At 51.9% G+C, this 14,230-nt stretch overlaps 1 protein-coding gene across 7 annotated transcripts in view; it reads left to right on the top strand.

The window, feature by feature from the left end:
• Positions 1-14,230, top strand: part of SYNE3 (spectrin repeat containing nuclear envelope family member 3) — a 107,017-nt gene that overhangs the window by 60,965 nt on the left and 31,822 nt on the right. For all 7 annotated transcript variants that reach the window (XM_077910481.1, XM_077910474.1, XM_077910480.1 and 4 more), the window contains 4 exons: positions 525-699; positions 9,341-9,523; positions 10,820-10,963; positions 11,818-11,952. In XM_077910481.1, coding sequence (XP_077766607.1) covers positions 525-699; positions 9,341-9,523; positions 10,820-10,963; positions 11,818-11,952 — 637 coding nt within the window. The remainder of the gene's footprint in view (positions 1-524; positions 700-9,340; positions 9,524-10,819; positions 10,964-11,817; positions 11,953-14,230) is intronic.

Below are 14,230 nucleotides of genomic sequence, written 5' to 3'. Positions count from 1 at the left end.
TGCATCTGTACCTGAGAGCAGAGACCTGGATCCCCTGCAGGGGTGCTAAGGTGGTAGCAGGGCCGTGACCTTCTGTGCACGGGGAGCCGAGGGGCTCCCCCCTTCCCTCTAGCTTCTCCTATTGAGCTTTTATGTGCTCGCTCGCTCTGACTGGCTATTGTATTTGGAAGATTATTTCTAGAAATGATTTGGGCCTAGGATGATGGTCTCTTACTCAGGAAGGGATTTTGCGTTAGCTTCTGCGAGGTGCCTGGGGGTAGGCAGTACCAGGCTAGGGGCTGCATGATTCCTTCTCCAAGGTTCGAGGCTCTCTGGTCGTGAGGCTGGGCTGCTTCCAGTGTACTTTTCTCCAGAGGTGTAGACCTCTGAGGCCCCATAGCCACTCCCAGCAGCCCGTGGATGGGGGAGAGTCCACCGTGGGAACAGTGTAGGCTGGGATCCCCCCGGGGTCCTGGGAGAGACCTCTGTTCTGGACTGACGCCACGCTTTCCTGTCTCGGTTTCTCCCCTCCATGGCCCTCGCAGCATGAAGGGGAAGAGCACCAGGCTGCGCAATGCCACGGGGGTGGAGCTGTGGCAGCGCTTCCAGCGGCCTCTGCAGGACCTGCAGATATGGAGGACCCTGGCCCAGAGGCTCCTGGATGTCACCGCCAGCCTGCCAGACCTGCCCTCCATCCACACCTTCCTGCCCCAGATCGAGGTAACCGTGGTCCTGCCAGGAGGGCTGACCAGTGTGCAGGGGGGAGGAGGGAGGCCACCAGCCAGGCATGACATGGTAGCCAGGCTTCTAGGGAAAGTCCCTTCTAGGGAAGGGCCTCCAGGTATGTGGGTAGAGCTCATTGCACCCTACCTGGAAAGTCCCAAGTCTGCCCAGTAAATGTTATCAGTGACAAAGGTCATCCTCAATTCTTGGGAAGAAGGCAAAGTCTGGTACCTGATGTGACCCCAGGACTGTGTACTGACCCTCCCACACCCCTTCCCTTCAAGATTCTCCTGCAGTTGGTCCTCTGGTGGAAGCACCAGCAGACCTGAGGGAGAGCATGTGAGGCCATTCCCTTTCCTGTGTGTGTATCAATTAGGATGCAGGTGACAAGTGACAGAAATTCTGACCGATGGTAGCTTAAAACCCAGAGGCTTTTAGGTGGTTCCAGGGATGGCTTGATACCTCAACAGTATCTTCTAGAACCCAGACTTTTCCAAGCCCTAAGCTATATCTCCCTTCATGGCCCTAAGATGGCTTGCCACACAGCAAGCTTGCATCTTCACCTGAGGAACATCTTGTTCCAGAAGGAGCAGCAAGGGGGCAAAAGGGTTTCTCTATTCATCATTTTCAACAGGGAGGCAGACCCTCTTTCCCAGAAGCCCCAGTGGACTCTCCTTGCATTTTTTCTGCTCAGCTGGGCACATGACTGTCCCTGGACCAATCACTGGCTGAGGATGATGGGACTGCCAGGACTGGTTTTACCAATTTCAGGCATAACCCTATATTAACATGTGTTTATTTTTTATTTTTTAAAAAAGATTTTATTTATTTATTCATGAGAGACACAGAGAGAGGCAGAGACACAGGCAGAGGGAGAAGCAGGCTCTATGCAGGGAGCCCCATGTGGGACTCCATCCCAGGACTCCAGGATCACACCCTGGGCCGAAGGCAGATGCTCAAACACTGAGCCACCCAGGCATCCCCTTAAAATGTGTTCAAAGAAGACAATGTATTTTTTTTTTTATTTTTTAAAGATTTTATTTACTTATTCATGAGAGACACAGAGAGAGAGGCAGAGACACAGGCAGAGGGAGAAGCAGGCTCCCTGCGGGGAGCTCAGTGTGGAACTCGATCCCAGGACCTGGGATCACACCCTGAGCCAAAGGCAGAGGCTCAACCACTGAGCCACCCAAGCGTCCCAAAGAAGACAATTTAGACGATACAAACAAACGTTATTTAACACTTCACGAGTGGAAAGTCTCCTTTTGGAGAACTGCAAAATGGGGCAGAAGGCAGGAAGGTTTAATAAGATAAAGAATAAAGAACAAGAAAAGATAGAAAATATCTGATTGGCTGTTGGTCAGTCAGCCTTGTTTGGGGTGAGAAGGTCCAGAGCTGGCTTGACATTTGGGGATCGCAGACTAGATATACTGTGTTTCTGGTCAAGCAGAGCATTTACGGGAACTCAAACTTATCTGGGAGTTTCACTTTGCTGCCTTGGCATCCAGGGTGAAAGAGCCCCACCTTGAGCCTAGAAATGTATTTCAACACCACTGACTGGGAGGCCATCTAAACACAGTGCTGGGTTTGGTGACCAGGAAGGAGGAATGCGTGTTGGGTGAATGGACAGTGGTGTCTACCACAAATGTCCATCAGCGTGGCAGCTCTGATTAGCCCATCAACACTGCCTTATGGTATTTGCAGCTCTGAAGCCCAGAAAATACTTTCAGGTCCAGGGATTCTAAGACACCCTGAATGGGAGGAGGCACAAAAGAGTATGAGATATAAGCCTTGTTCTGTATTAATTTTCACTCTGGTTATAAAGGTCATGCCTGCTTGGAGATGTAAAGATTTGTGGAGAAGGAAACAAAATGCGTCCATCATGTCACAAGCCGTAGGACCACTGTTAACATGTCAGGGGACACATCATATTTTCTACCCGACTTGGTATTTCTTGGGGGTCCTCACCCTTAAACACGCTACTGAGCCACAGAGTGGTGCCTGCATTTTGGAGCATCTGTTCTCATGATTTTCCACTTGGGGCTCATGCTGGCATAAGAATTGGTTTTCTCTATCCAGTTCTTCAACTGTGGGGCGTAGCTTTTCTTTCTGAGGGTCCTGGAGGCTTCTTTCTTCCATGTTCTGAAAGATGACTGTCCATCCTTCTGAGGGACTCCTCAGGGCTCCCAAAAGTGACTTTTCTGTGTGTCACAAAAATCACTGTTAGGTCAGACAATCCAAAATATATACCCTTTATGTCTGATGAAAATCCATCTAGTCATTTCTGTGCAATATGGTCACCAATAGACAGAAGCCTTCATTCATTAATTAACAACTTTTGCATATTTGGGATCATGCTATACTGTTGAGCATCAGAATACTTTTAGTTGGTGCATCTGAGCTTTTTCTTGGCGTCATTTAAAATGGTTCAGAGAGATGGTCCAGGATGACAGCATAGAAAGATCCTGAACTTCCCCTCCTCCCGTGGACATGCTGAATCTACAGCTACATATGGAATAACCTCCGTTTGAAAATGCCCTGAAAACTCACTGTGCAGCTCCTTCATATCTGATGGTCAAAGGGCATCACTGACATGAGTAGGAGAGGCAGAGACAGCATCTGGCCAAAAACCTCAACTCCTAGTGCAGCAACCCACAGTCAGGAAGGATCTCCAATCTGTAGCTTCTACTGGAGGAACAAGGGGTTTGTGCCCCACATCAAGCACCCCAGCCCCTGAGGCATACGTCGGGGAAGGTAAATCCCCAAAACATCTCATTTGGGAAACCAATGGGGCTTGTGTCCAGGAAACCCAAAGGGCTGTAGGGCACTGAGATGCTTTTCCTAAAGTCTTGCGCACAAACACACTTGCTCCAGGGACCAGGGTGATAGCAGCAGTTCGAAAAGCCCCCAAACTATATATGAAGGAGATTCATTTGCTAATCTTAGGGGCAGGTGCCATTTGCACTCTCCTTCTGCCTCGCTAGCACCAGTGCATACACCCCAGCCCTGTGCTTTCCTGCCGCCTTGTAAAGCTGGTGAGTGCTTGCTGTTCACACAAGGGAAGCCCCTTGATCTCCTAGTTGGGGTGACTGGGGGTAGGGGTGAGGGCTTACATTCCTGGGTCCCCCAGGACTCTAACAATCAGAGAGGCAGATTTTGGGAGGCAGATCCTGGGGCCCTGCCCAGACAGCAGATTGAGACATACCTTTAGTCTTTCAGTGAAAAAAAATCCTCTTTGCTTGTCCTGGAGCTTCAGCCTCAGGAGCAGACTTCAGTTTTTGCCACCTACTGAGGGGCCTGTAGAGGTGCAGTCAGAGAACATAGGGTGAGATACAACATCTTTGCACTATCCCTTGGCCTTGCTATGGCTTGCTGACATCTCCCAGAGATGACCTTAGACACTCCTCTGGGGCCCCAATGTTTGCACCTGTTGTGCAGAGAATGCCTCCAAATCACCTAGCCTGGAGACCAGCAGGGTTTACAATTGTGATTCTGCAGAACTATATATATTTGCATAAAAGTTGTTGCCCGAGGGTCTAGCTTCTAATCAGCCTGAAACTGGGAGCCAATTGATCCCTTCTTCTGGCATGCTGGGAGGTCTTTGTACTCCCTTAACAACTGGAGCTATTACAAATAAATCAGGCTGGTGGTGCCTGGCTGACTCATTCAGCAGAGCGTGCCACACTTGAGCTCAGGATCATGAGTTTGAGCCCCACATTGAACACAAAGCTTACTTAAAAACAAACAAACAAACAAACACACAAACAAAAACAGAACAAAACAGGCTGCTTAGACCATCACAAAGGTTCCAGAGACAATCAAGAGCAAGGGCAGGGTTGAACAATAAGCTTTATGTTCCACACAAGTCCACTCTTTCAAGACTGAGAGAGATGACTGCTTTGCCTAAAACATAGAAACATATGCAGGGATCCAAGCAAAATGAGGAAGCAGAAGAATATGTTCCAAATGAAAGAGCAAGATAAAACCTCAGAAATGAAATGGAAATAAGCCATATACCCGATAAAGAGTCCCAAGTCATGGTCCTAAAGATGCTCACTGATCTTGGGAGATGAAGGAGTGAACACAGCAAGAACTTCAACCAAAAATATAAAATACAAGAAAGTACCAAACAGAAGTCACAGAACTGGAGAATACAAGGACTGAAATGAAAAATACATGAGAGGGTTCAAAAGTGGACTAGATGCAGCAGAAGAAGGGATCACTGATCTGGAAGACTGGGCAGTGGAACATACTTGAGTGTCAAAAAGAAAAAAATAAATTTATTTAAAAAATTTTAAACTATTTTATTCATTTATTCATGAGAGACACAGAGAAAGGCAGAGACATGGGCAGAGGGAGAAGCAGGCTCCCCACGGGGAACCCGATGAGGGACTCCATCCCGGGACCCCATGATCATGACCCGAGCTGAAGGCAGACGCTCAACCACTGAGCCACAGAGGTGCCCCTCAAAAAGAATTAATTTTAAAAATGAAAATAGCTTAAGGCACCTAGGAGACAACCTCAAACAGAATAACGTTTGCACGATAGATGTCCCAGGAGAAGAGAGAGAAAGGGTGGCAGAAAACATACCTGAAAAATAAAGACTGAACACTTCCCTAACCTGGGGGAGGAAACCTGCATCCAGGTCTGGGAAGCACAGAGAGTCCAAATAAGATGAACCCCAGGTGGCCCATACCAAGACACATTATCATTCAAATGTCAAAAGTTAAAAATAAAGAATCTTAAAAATAACAAGAGAAAGATAATGTGTTACATACAAGGGAACCTCCGTGAGGCTCTAGGCAGATTTTTCAGCAGAAACTTTGGGCAGAGGATCTGGATAGACGTTTTTCCAAAGAAAACATCCAGATGGCCAACTGGCACGTGAAAAGATGCTCAATGTCGCTCATCACCTGGGAAGTGCAAATGGAAACCACAATGAGATATGACCTCGCACCTGTCACAACTGTCAGAATGGCTAGCATCAAATGACAAGAAATAGCAAGCATCGGTGAGGATGTGGAGAAAAGGGAACCCTGGTGCACTGTTGGTGGGGATATAAACTGGTGTGGCCACTGTGGAAAGCCAGTATGAAAGTTCTTCAAAAAAATTAAAAATAGAGCTACTGTATGATTCAGCAAGTCCACTTCCGGGTATTTATCCAACGAAAACAAGAATATTCATTTGAAAAGCTATCGGCACCTCCACGTTCATTGCATCAATATTTACAATAGCCAAGGCCTGGAAACAACCCAGGTGTCCACTGATGGATGAATGGATAAAAGAGGATATTATATGTATATACATATATATATGTGTATATATATATATATTTGTAACACATCATATGTATATAATGGAATGCTACTCAGCCACAAAAAAAAAGAAAAACAAACAAAAGAATGGAATCTTGCCACTTACAGTAACATGGGGGGACCTCGAGGGCATTATATCAAATGAGATAATGTCAAATGGAGAAAGAGATCCTGCCTACACAGTCCTGCCTTTATGTGGAATCTAAAAAAATAATCTCATAGATAACAGAGAACAGAATGGAGGTGGCCAATGGGATGGGGTGTCGGGATGGGTAAAATGGGTATAGGGGTTGCAGGGATACAGACTTCAGTTCTAGAATAAATAAGTCCTGGGGATGTCAGGTCCAGCATGGTGACTACAGTCAATATCATAGTACGTATTGAAAGTTGCCAGAAAAGTAAATCTTAAAAGTTCTCATTGTCATAAGAAAAAAAGTCTAACTTTGTATGGTGACAGGTGGTACTAGATTTATGGTGGTGATCACATCGCGGTGCATACAAGTATTGAATCATTATGTTGTGCATCTTAAACTAACGTAGTGTTATATGTCTATTACGCTTCAACTAAACAAATTTTAAGGAAAAAGGGTAAAATGTTTCCAAAAAGTCCTCAGTGTAAGTGGATGCATAATATTGTTTTCCATTCTTGCAATAGTTAGGTTGTTTCCAGCTTTTTTTTTTTTGTCATAATTTGTATGCGTTGAATACCTGTGTACACAGATTTTGGTCTCCATTTCCATCATTTTCCTCCTCGTTTTGCTGAAAAGGGACCAGAGCCAGAGAGAAGTTAGGGTGTTTGTTCAAATTCAGGCCACTTGAGAGGCAGAGCTGAGGCCAGAATGGTGGGCTCTAGACTCTCATCTTATGCTCTTATTCCTGATGTCACATTGGGTCCTGGGAACGGGTTTGTGAAGCCGACTGAAAAATCTTATTTTCATCAATTGACGGCTAAGGAAACCGTGTCTCGGGGGAAGGCATTGCTCAAGGTAACACGGGAACTCGATGTCAGGGCTGGCTTTGACCCAAGTCTCTGACTCCATGGCAAGTGCTTTTCCCACTGGATCCCGACTGCATTTCCGCCCTGTCCTTCTCGCTGGGGCAGAAAGCTAACCAGCACCTGGGCCTTTCTAGAGCGTGACTCAGGACTCCCAGGGCAGGAGTTTTGCGGATTCATGTGTTAGAAAAGTGGGCAGGACTGTGGTTTGCCCGTGTTTAAATGCCGTTTGCTGCCCAGGATCCTGTCTTGCGTTACACTCACCAGCCTTTCCCAGGAAGGATGGATTTCACGGGCCAGGCTCAAGCTGCCAGCCCTGTTTGTCTTGGCTCAGCATCTAGACCCAGCCTCAGAGTAGCCTCTGGACCTGCAAATTTCCTCTAGAACGGAGGCACCGGGCCCCAAAGTGGGGCATGGCTGAAATAGCCGCTTCCAGGGATGACTGTGACAAAGGACTCAAACTGGGTGGCTTAGAGCAACAGAACCTGGTTCTGGAGACTGGAAATCCACAATCAGGCTGTCGGGGGGCCGTGCTGTCTCTGAAGCCTCTAGGGGAGGATGCTTCCCTTCCTCTTCCAGCTCCTGGTGTTTGCCAGTGCTTGTTGGTGTTCACTGGCCTGTAGACCCGTCACTCCAACCTCGGCCTCTGCAGTCACAGGGACAGCTTCCCCCCTTGTGCCTTCACACTGTCTTCCCCCCACACGTGTGTGTCTGGGTCCAGATTCCCCCCTTCATTTATTTTTTAAGATTTTCTTTATTTATTCATGAGAGACACAGAGAGAGGCAGAGACACAGGCAGAGGGAGAAGCAGGCTCCATGCAGGGAGCCCGATGCGGGACTCGATCCTGGGACCCTGGGATCACAACCTGAGCTGAAGGCAGATGCTCAACCGCTGAGCCTCCCAGGCGTCCCCAGATTTCCTTCTTTAATAAGCGCCCAGGTCGCCATGGATTAGGGTCCACCCTAATGACCTCATTTCAACTTGATTACCTCTGTGAAGACCCTGTCTCCAAAATGTCACATTCTGAGGTAGTTGGCAGGGGTGGGTGGCCAAGACTTCGCATCTTTTTGCAGGGAGCACAATTCAACCCATAAGCGCTGGTAGCGTGGCCCTAGCTGAGGGGGCCGCGGGTCATGGACCACGTTAAATGCTGTTTAGGCCTCACCTCATTTCAGCCTCATACAGCCCTGTGAGTTGGGTGTGACTACGCCTATTTTATGGATGGGGAAACTGAGTCTCGGAACTACCCAAGGCTTCCCAACTAGTATGGAATTCACACTCCCCATGGCAACTTCTCAGCCCGAACTCTTAACCCCTGTGGTATCGTGTCCAGATTTGCTGAAAAGGGAGCACAGGTCACCCTCTCCATAAGGAGGCTTGTCCTCTCTGCGGCGATCACACACCACGTGCCCTTGTGGGGAGGTGACACCGGTCCAGCCGTGTCAGCTGTGATTATGCTGCCCTTCCCCTGGGGACTCTCTCTGCCGTCCCAGCTGTTGGCAAAGCTGCCTCCTCTAGGGAGCCTTCTCGGATTTCCCCAACTGGGAGTGTTGAGCTCTGCCTCGAACGCCCACAGGGCTCTGTGGAGACTTTAAGGGAAATGATCACTTTCTGCCTCGCAGTTCCCTACCTGGCGGGGGTCTCTGCTCTCCCTTCCCAGCCCCGTGGCTAGCTCAGCGTCTCAGTAACATCACAGGTGTAAACGGAAGGACTCTGGCCAGCCAAAGACAAGACCCTTGGCCCCCGGGACCTGGGTCCTCAGAGCAGCAAGAGGTGCTGACCCCAATCGGCAGGACCCTGAGGCTTGGCCCAGGGCTTGGGGGTGGGAAGAGTGAGCGCAGGCTGGGGATGTGGTCAGGGCAGGCTTCCTGGGGGAGGTGGGGCCTGGGCTGTGCAGAGTTCCGGCTGCGCGGGAGCCTGCCACTCATCCCATAAGTCTCCTTTAGGTCCCTCCTTCACCTGGCGAGCTCCCATACAACACGACTCCATCGCTGTCACCTCCTCTGGGGAGCCTTCCTGGATTCCCACTGCTCCTGCTCCCATAAGCCCTTTCAGTGTGTCCTAAACAGCACCGGGAGGTGGTCCCACTGCTGTCGGGGGTGGGGGGTCACTGAGTAAAGGGTCGCCGGGCGGTGGCCATGGCCGGAGGGGAGGTGGGGCTCTTGCCCAGGCTTCGGGGGGGGAGATGGGAGTGGGGGACAAGAGAGGAATCGGGCTGGCCCCGAAACGCAGGGCCTCCCGGCGTGCTGTGTCCCCCCCCCCAATCCGGGCAGGTGCAGGGACGCGTGTGCACCAGCAGCCAGGCTCACAGGGCCCTGCTCCTCCTAGGCCGCCCTGGCCGAGAGCTCGCGCTTGAAGGAGCAGCTGACCGCGCTGCAGCTGAAGAGAGACGTGCTGAGGAGCCTCTTCGGCCCCGACAGGGCCACGGCGCTCCTGGAGCAGGTGGCCGGCTCCGTGCGGGACAGGGACCTGCTGCACAACAGCCTCCTGCAGAGGAAGAGCAAGCTGCAGGTATGTGTCAGGCCGGGGGGGGGCGGGGGGGGGCTCGCCACTGGGTGCCCTGGCCAGCCCTCGGGCCCCGGGCCTCGCTCCTCCCCACTAGGCCGGGTTCCACGGACGTGCCGGACTCCCAACTGCTGTCCTGCACACCAGCTCTCCCACGCCTGCCTCCCCACCCCTGCCCCCCACCTCTGCCTCCCCCACCAGCTCCCCCTACCCCTGCCTCCCTGAGCCCTGCCCCCCCACCCCTGCTCTGCACCCCTGCCTCCCCCACCAGCTCCCCCACCCCTGCCTCCCTGAACCCTGCCTCCCCACCCCTGCCTCCCTGACCCCTGCCCCCCACCTCTGCCTCCCCAGCCAGCTCCCCCCACCCCTGCTTCCCTGACCACTGACCCCTGCCTCCCCATCCCTGCCTCCCCACCCCTGCCTCCCTGAGCCCTGCCCCCCACCCCTGCTCTGCACCCCTGCCTCCCCCACCAGCTCCCCCACCTCTGCCTCCCTGACCCTGCCTCCCTGAGCCCTGCCTCCCTGGCCCCTGCCCCCCACCCATGCCTCCCCCACCAGCTCCCCCCACCTCTTGCCCCCCCAAGCCCCGTCTACACTGCTGTCAAACACAACCATCTTCTCCAGAGGGGTTGGTGGGAGGGGAGTCAAAGCAGAAAATGCAGAGAAAATCGCCTGTAGAATGTAAAGCACCCTAGACCCGAAAGCCAGTACTATTAGGAGCACGTTTCTGGACGAGGAGCCTGAATCCGAGGCGCGAGGCGGCACGTGTGCGGGGTGTACTCTTTCGCGTGCCAAACGTGTGCTGAGCATCTGCTAACGTGACAACGTAGCTGTTGGCGGCGGGACCCTGAGAGGGGCCGGGCACTGGCCGAGAGCCTCCTTCCCGTCCAGGATCCCGTCCCCCCCCACAGCAGACGGTCAGCAAACATCTTAGGGTTCGTGGGGCGGACGGTGTCGGCTGCAGCTCCACAGGCCGGCCTCTGTAGCCGGGAAGCAGCTATAAATGAGTGGCTGTGGCCGTGTCCCGATAAAGCTCTACAAAAACTGCCCTCTGGTGGGATCTGGTGCGTCTGTTAGGAGACGTCTGTCCTGCACCAGAGAGCAGAGCAACTGTCCCGTGAGGACAGCACGGAGATTCCAAGGAGGGCTCCGGGAAGGCTTCCCGGAGGAGGTGATGCCCGAGTGGGTATGAGCCGGCCAGGACAAGGCTGGGGAAAGAGCAATGTGACTGTGAGTGGCCGGTTGTACAGGTGCCTGCGAGGACTTCTTCATTTCCATGCTGCCCATTCTGTGTCTCCGCAGAGCTTGCTGGCTCAGCACAGAGACTTTGGGGACGCTTTCCAACCCCTCCAGAAGAAGCTCTCGGACCTCCAAGCCAGGGTCCAAGCCGAGAACGGGTTTCGGCACGACCTTCCTGGGAAACAGGCCCAGCTCCTGAGGTTGCAGGTAAGGGCTTGGTGGGGCCCGGGTGGCCCTGCTCCGGGCTCCGCTGCGCCCAGAAGCAGCTCCCCTCCTGCGGCAGTGACTCGCAGCACAGCAGCCACCGGGCCCCTCACCTGAGCTCTGACCTTTCCTCCGAATCTCTGCTGATTTATCTGGTGGTTTCTGGCCTCTGCGGGACCTTTAGTACCTACGCACTGCTGATTCTCGAGCCCAGCAAAATGATGTTTACTCTGTGATTCCAAAGTCTAACGTTGGTATTTGGTATCATTTTTTTTTTAATTGCTTTGCCAAGGGTTCCTAATGAGTACAGAGGCCTTCAGTTAAATCGTCGGATTTCGAAAGTGAGAATTAATGTTTTAAAACACAGGCAGACTATACACAGGCTGACTTGTCAGTACTTATCGGCTTGATAAGGAACTTGCGGGATTTTAAATGCGTGTGACACAAGTATCCTTTTAAGACTCGAGCGTAGCTCATGCATACATTGAGAGGGTGTGTCCCAATAAAACTATATTTACAAAACTTTTTTTTAATGGTGCATTTGGGGCCTTTGAAACTAAAGCTGGGGTGTGGTTCTTCATAGTGAGAGGTGGTCATGAAGTAAGAATTCAGATGGGAGTTTGACCCCCAGAGATACGTCCCAGGCTGGTGTCCTAGAGTATTTATGTCTCCTTTTAAAAATCTGAGAGGGGGCCCATCAGAGAGCCATGTAGTGCAGCCACTGGGGTGGGGGAGCCTCATCATGAAGGGATCCTCCCCAGCTCACCCACTCAGAGGACCCCCTGCCCCACCACCACCCGATCAGCTCCCATGACAAGAGGCAAACAGGACAGCCTCACTCGCTCCTTTTCCTGCAGGGGCTGCAGGAAGAGGGCCTGGACCTGGGGGCACAGATGGAGGCCATGAGGCCTCTCATCCAGGGGAACCCCAGCCACCAGCACAAAATGGACCAGCTTTCCACCGACTACCAGGCCCTGCAGGGGTGTCTGGAGGTAAGCGGGGCGCCCGGGATCCTACACACAGCGGGTCTCTCTCTGCTTTTTCTTCTTCCTTTAGTCCTTCAAACCTTTCTATTTGTCTTTTCCCCTTCCTCTCTTCTCTCCCTCATTCATTCAGCCCATCATTATGCCCGGCAGTGTGCTGGGTCCTGAGGATGAAGGCAGCGCAGGGCCGGACAGCCAAAGCCCCTGCTCCCCCGGGGGCTTATATTCTAGTGGGTAGACAAGTCATGAGTCAGCAAAACAAGTTCGGATACAATTCCAGGTGTGCCAGGAGGCCAAGGAACAGAACAGGCTGCTCTCAGCACCCCGCACCCCAGCAGCTCCCGGGTGCAGCGGGCAGGTTCAAAGTTGCAGCACGGCCTCGGGAGCCTCCCTGCAGTGCCCTCTAGCGGCCGCCCTGGGGGGGGGCCTGGAGCCCTGGGAAGGGAACAGGGTGCAGGCGGCTCCCACACTGGCCCAGGACAGGTTTCCACCACCCATTCACACCGGGGCCGGGTCTGCATTTGCAACAAGTGCCCTGGGCTTGTAGGGCCGGCCCTCCAGTAGCCATGCCTCCAGAACACTTAGCCTAACGGGGTTCTCCACCCTATGGGGACCCGGCCTATTTTAACAACAAATATTCCCATGCCATCCCGAAAGTCATGGGTAGCGCGAGTTCCCTGCACAACTTAAAATTTAACGTAACGCCCTTCCTGTGATTGAGAAGAGAAAAGGAAAGTTAGACTAAAATGCTGTCTTTCATACTTGCAAGTAACTTGATAGTAACTTGGTTTTCCACGTAACTGCTTCTGGGAAGAGCATGCACCGTTCATGCTGGTGCAGGCACACCAGTCTGCTTGGTAAAAAGTTACCCGACGGCAAAATAATAATAAAATAATAAACTGGCTGGTTTATAATGTGAAAAATAGAATAAAATAAAATAAAATGCTGTCTTTCAACACGTGAGTTCTGAAAGCAGCCACAGGGAAGACGCGCCCCCTCTGGGTGGCAGCCACAAATGCCCCTGTTTTATGCGATTTTCTGAAATGTGAACAACCTTTGGTGAAGTTTCAATGAAACCAAAGCACAGCCTTCCATCCGTTGACGGAGTAGAGGCGTTCCTGGGAAGAGCAGTGTGTTTATTAGAACTGCAGAAAACCTCTATGTTTGTCCTTGAGCCAGGGAATGTCTCTGAGCTGGGGTCACGATCAGCAGGGTTTTCAGCACCGTGGATACCGGTAGGGCTCGGGGAAACCTTGTCGGCCATGGGGGGGACCTCCCACCCGATGGCAGCACCTGCGCCTCTCACTGTATCTGCAGGGGTCACCCCTGCGCCATCGTCGTCACAGCAACCACAGCAGCTCCACCTGCACAAGCCCGTTGGTCTAAGTGAGGCATCAGGTCTAGATGAACTGATTTAACTCCCCTTAATAAATTAGCCACTAGCGGTCTCAGGGTCGAGGTGGGGGCCTAGAGAAATAAGAATCACCGTCCCTGCTGCGTGGGAGCCCATGGAGCCCAGAGAAACACCAAACATCAGCTTTAATGCCTGCATCAAATGATGCATGAGCTCAATCGTGATAATAAGTAGAAGCAGCATTAACTGAGCATGATTAGCAGTTGCAGGATGTTGATATTCAAATTCTCTCATGCCTCTTCATTTATTGTCTAAATATATATTTCTTTTTTTAATAAATTCATTTTTTATTGGTGTTCAATTTGCCAACATACAGAATAACACCCAGTGCTCATCCCGTCAAGTGCCCCCCTCAGTGCCCGCCACCCAGTCACCCCCACCCCCTGCCCACCTCCCCTTCCACCACTCCTAGTTCATTTCCCAGAGTTAGGAGTCTTTCATGTTCAGAACCTGAACATAAATATATATTTCTTCAAAGAAGTATTGCCCCTCCTTTTATTACTGCGGTACTTAGGGCTTTTTAAATCTAAGAAATTCTAATAAGTCCTCCCACAGCCCAGGCGATCCTCCTGTCTCCCCTGGGGGCGGGGGCACATACCCCACTATGCAACCCAAGGCCATTGAAGGCACACAGGACAGGAGGGGTGGTGGTAGCAAGAGTGTGGAGAAGTGGAGTCTTAGGCAATTGCCGAGGCTCCCATCCCTGGTTTGTTGCAGAAAGATGGGACGCACCGTCTCTGTGTCCCCAGCTCTAGTGGGCCTGGCGTCCAGTGGTGTCAGCTAGTGTCTGGAATGCAGGAGGGCAGGGCCTGTGGTGGCCTGGGGAGAGATCATAGAGAGCTCCTGAGGTCTGGTCTGCGGTGGGCTGAGAGG

The sequence above is a fragment of the Canis aureus genome, chromosome 9, assembly GCF_053574225.1.
Source record: "Canis aureus isolate CA01 chromosome 9, VMU_Caureus_v.1.0, whole genome shotgun sequence".
In the NCBI taxonomy this organism is placed as follows: domain Eukaryota; kingdom Metazoa; phylum Chordata; class Mammalia; order Carnivora; family Canidae; genus Canis; species Canis aureus.
The sequence above is the reverse complement of the archived record's forward strand: the minus strand, read 5'-3'. Positions and strand labels throughout refer to the sequence as shown.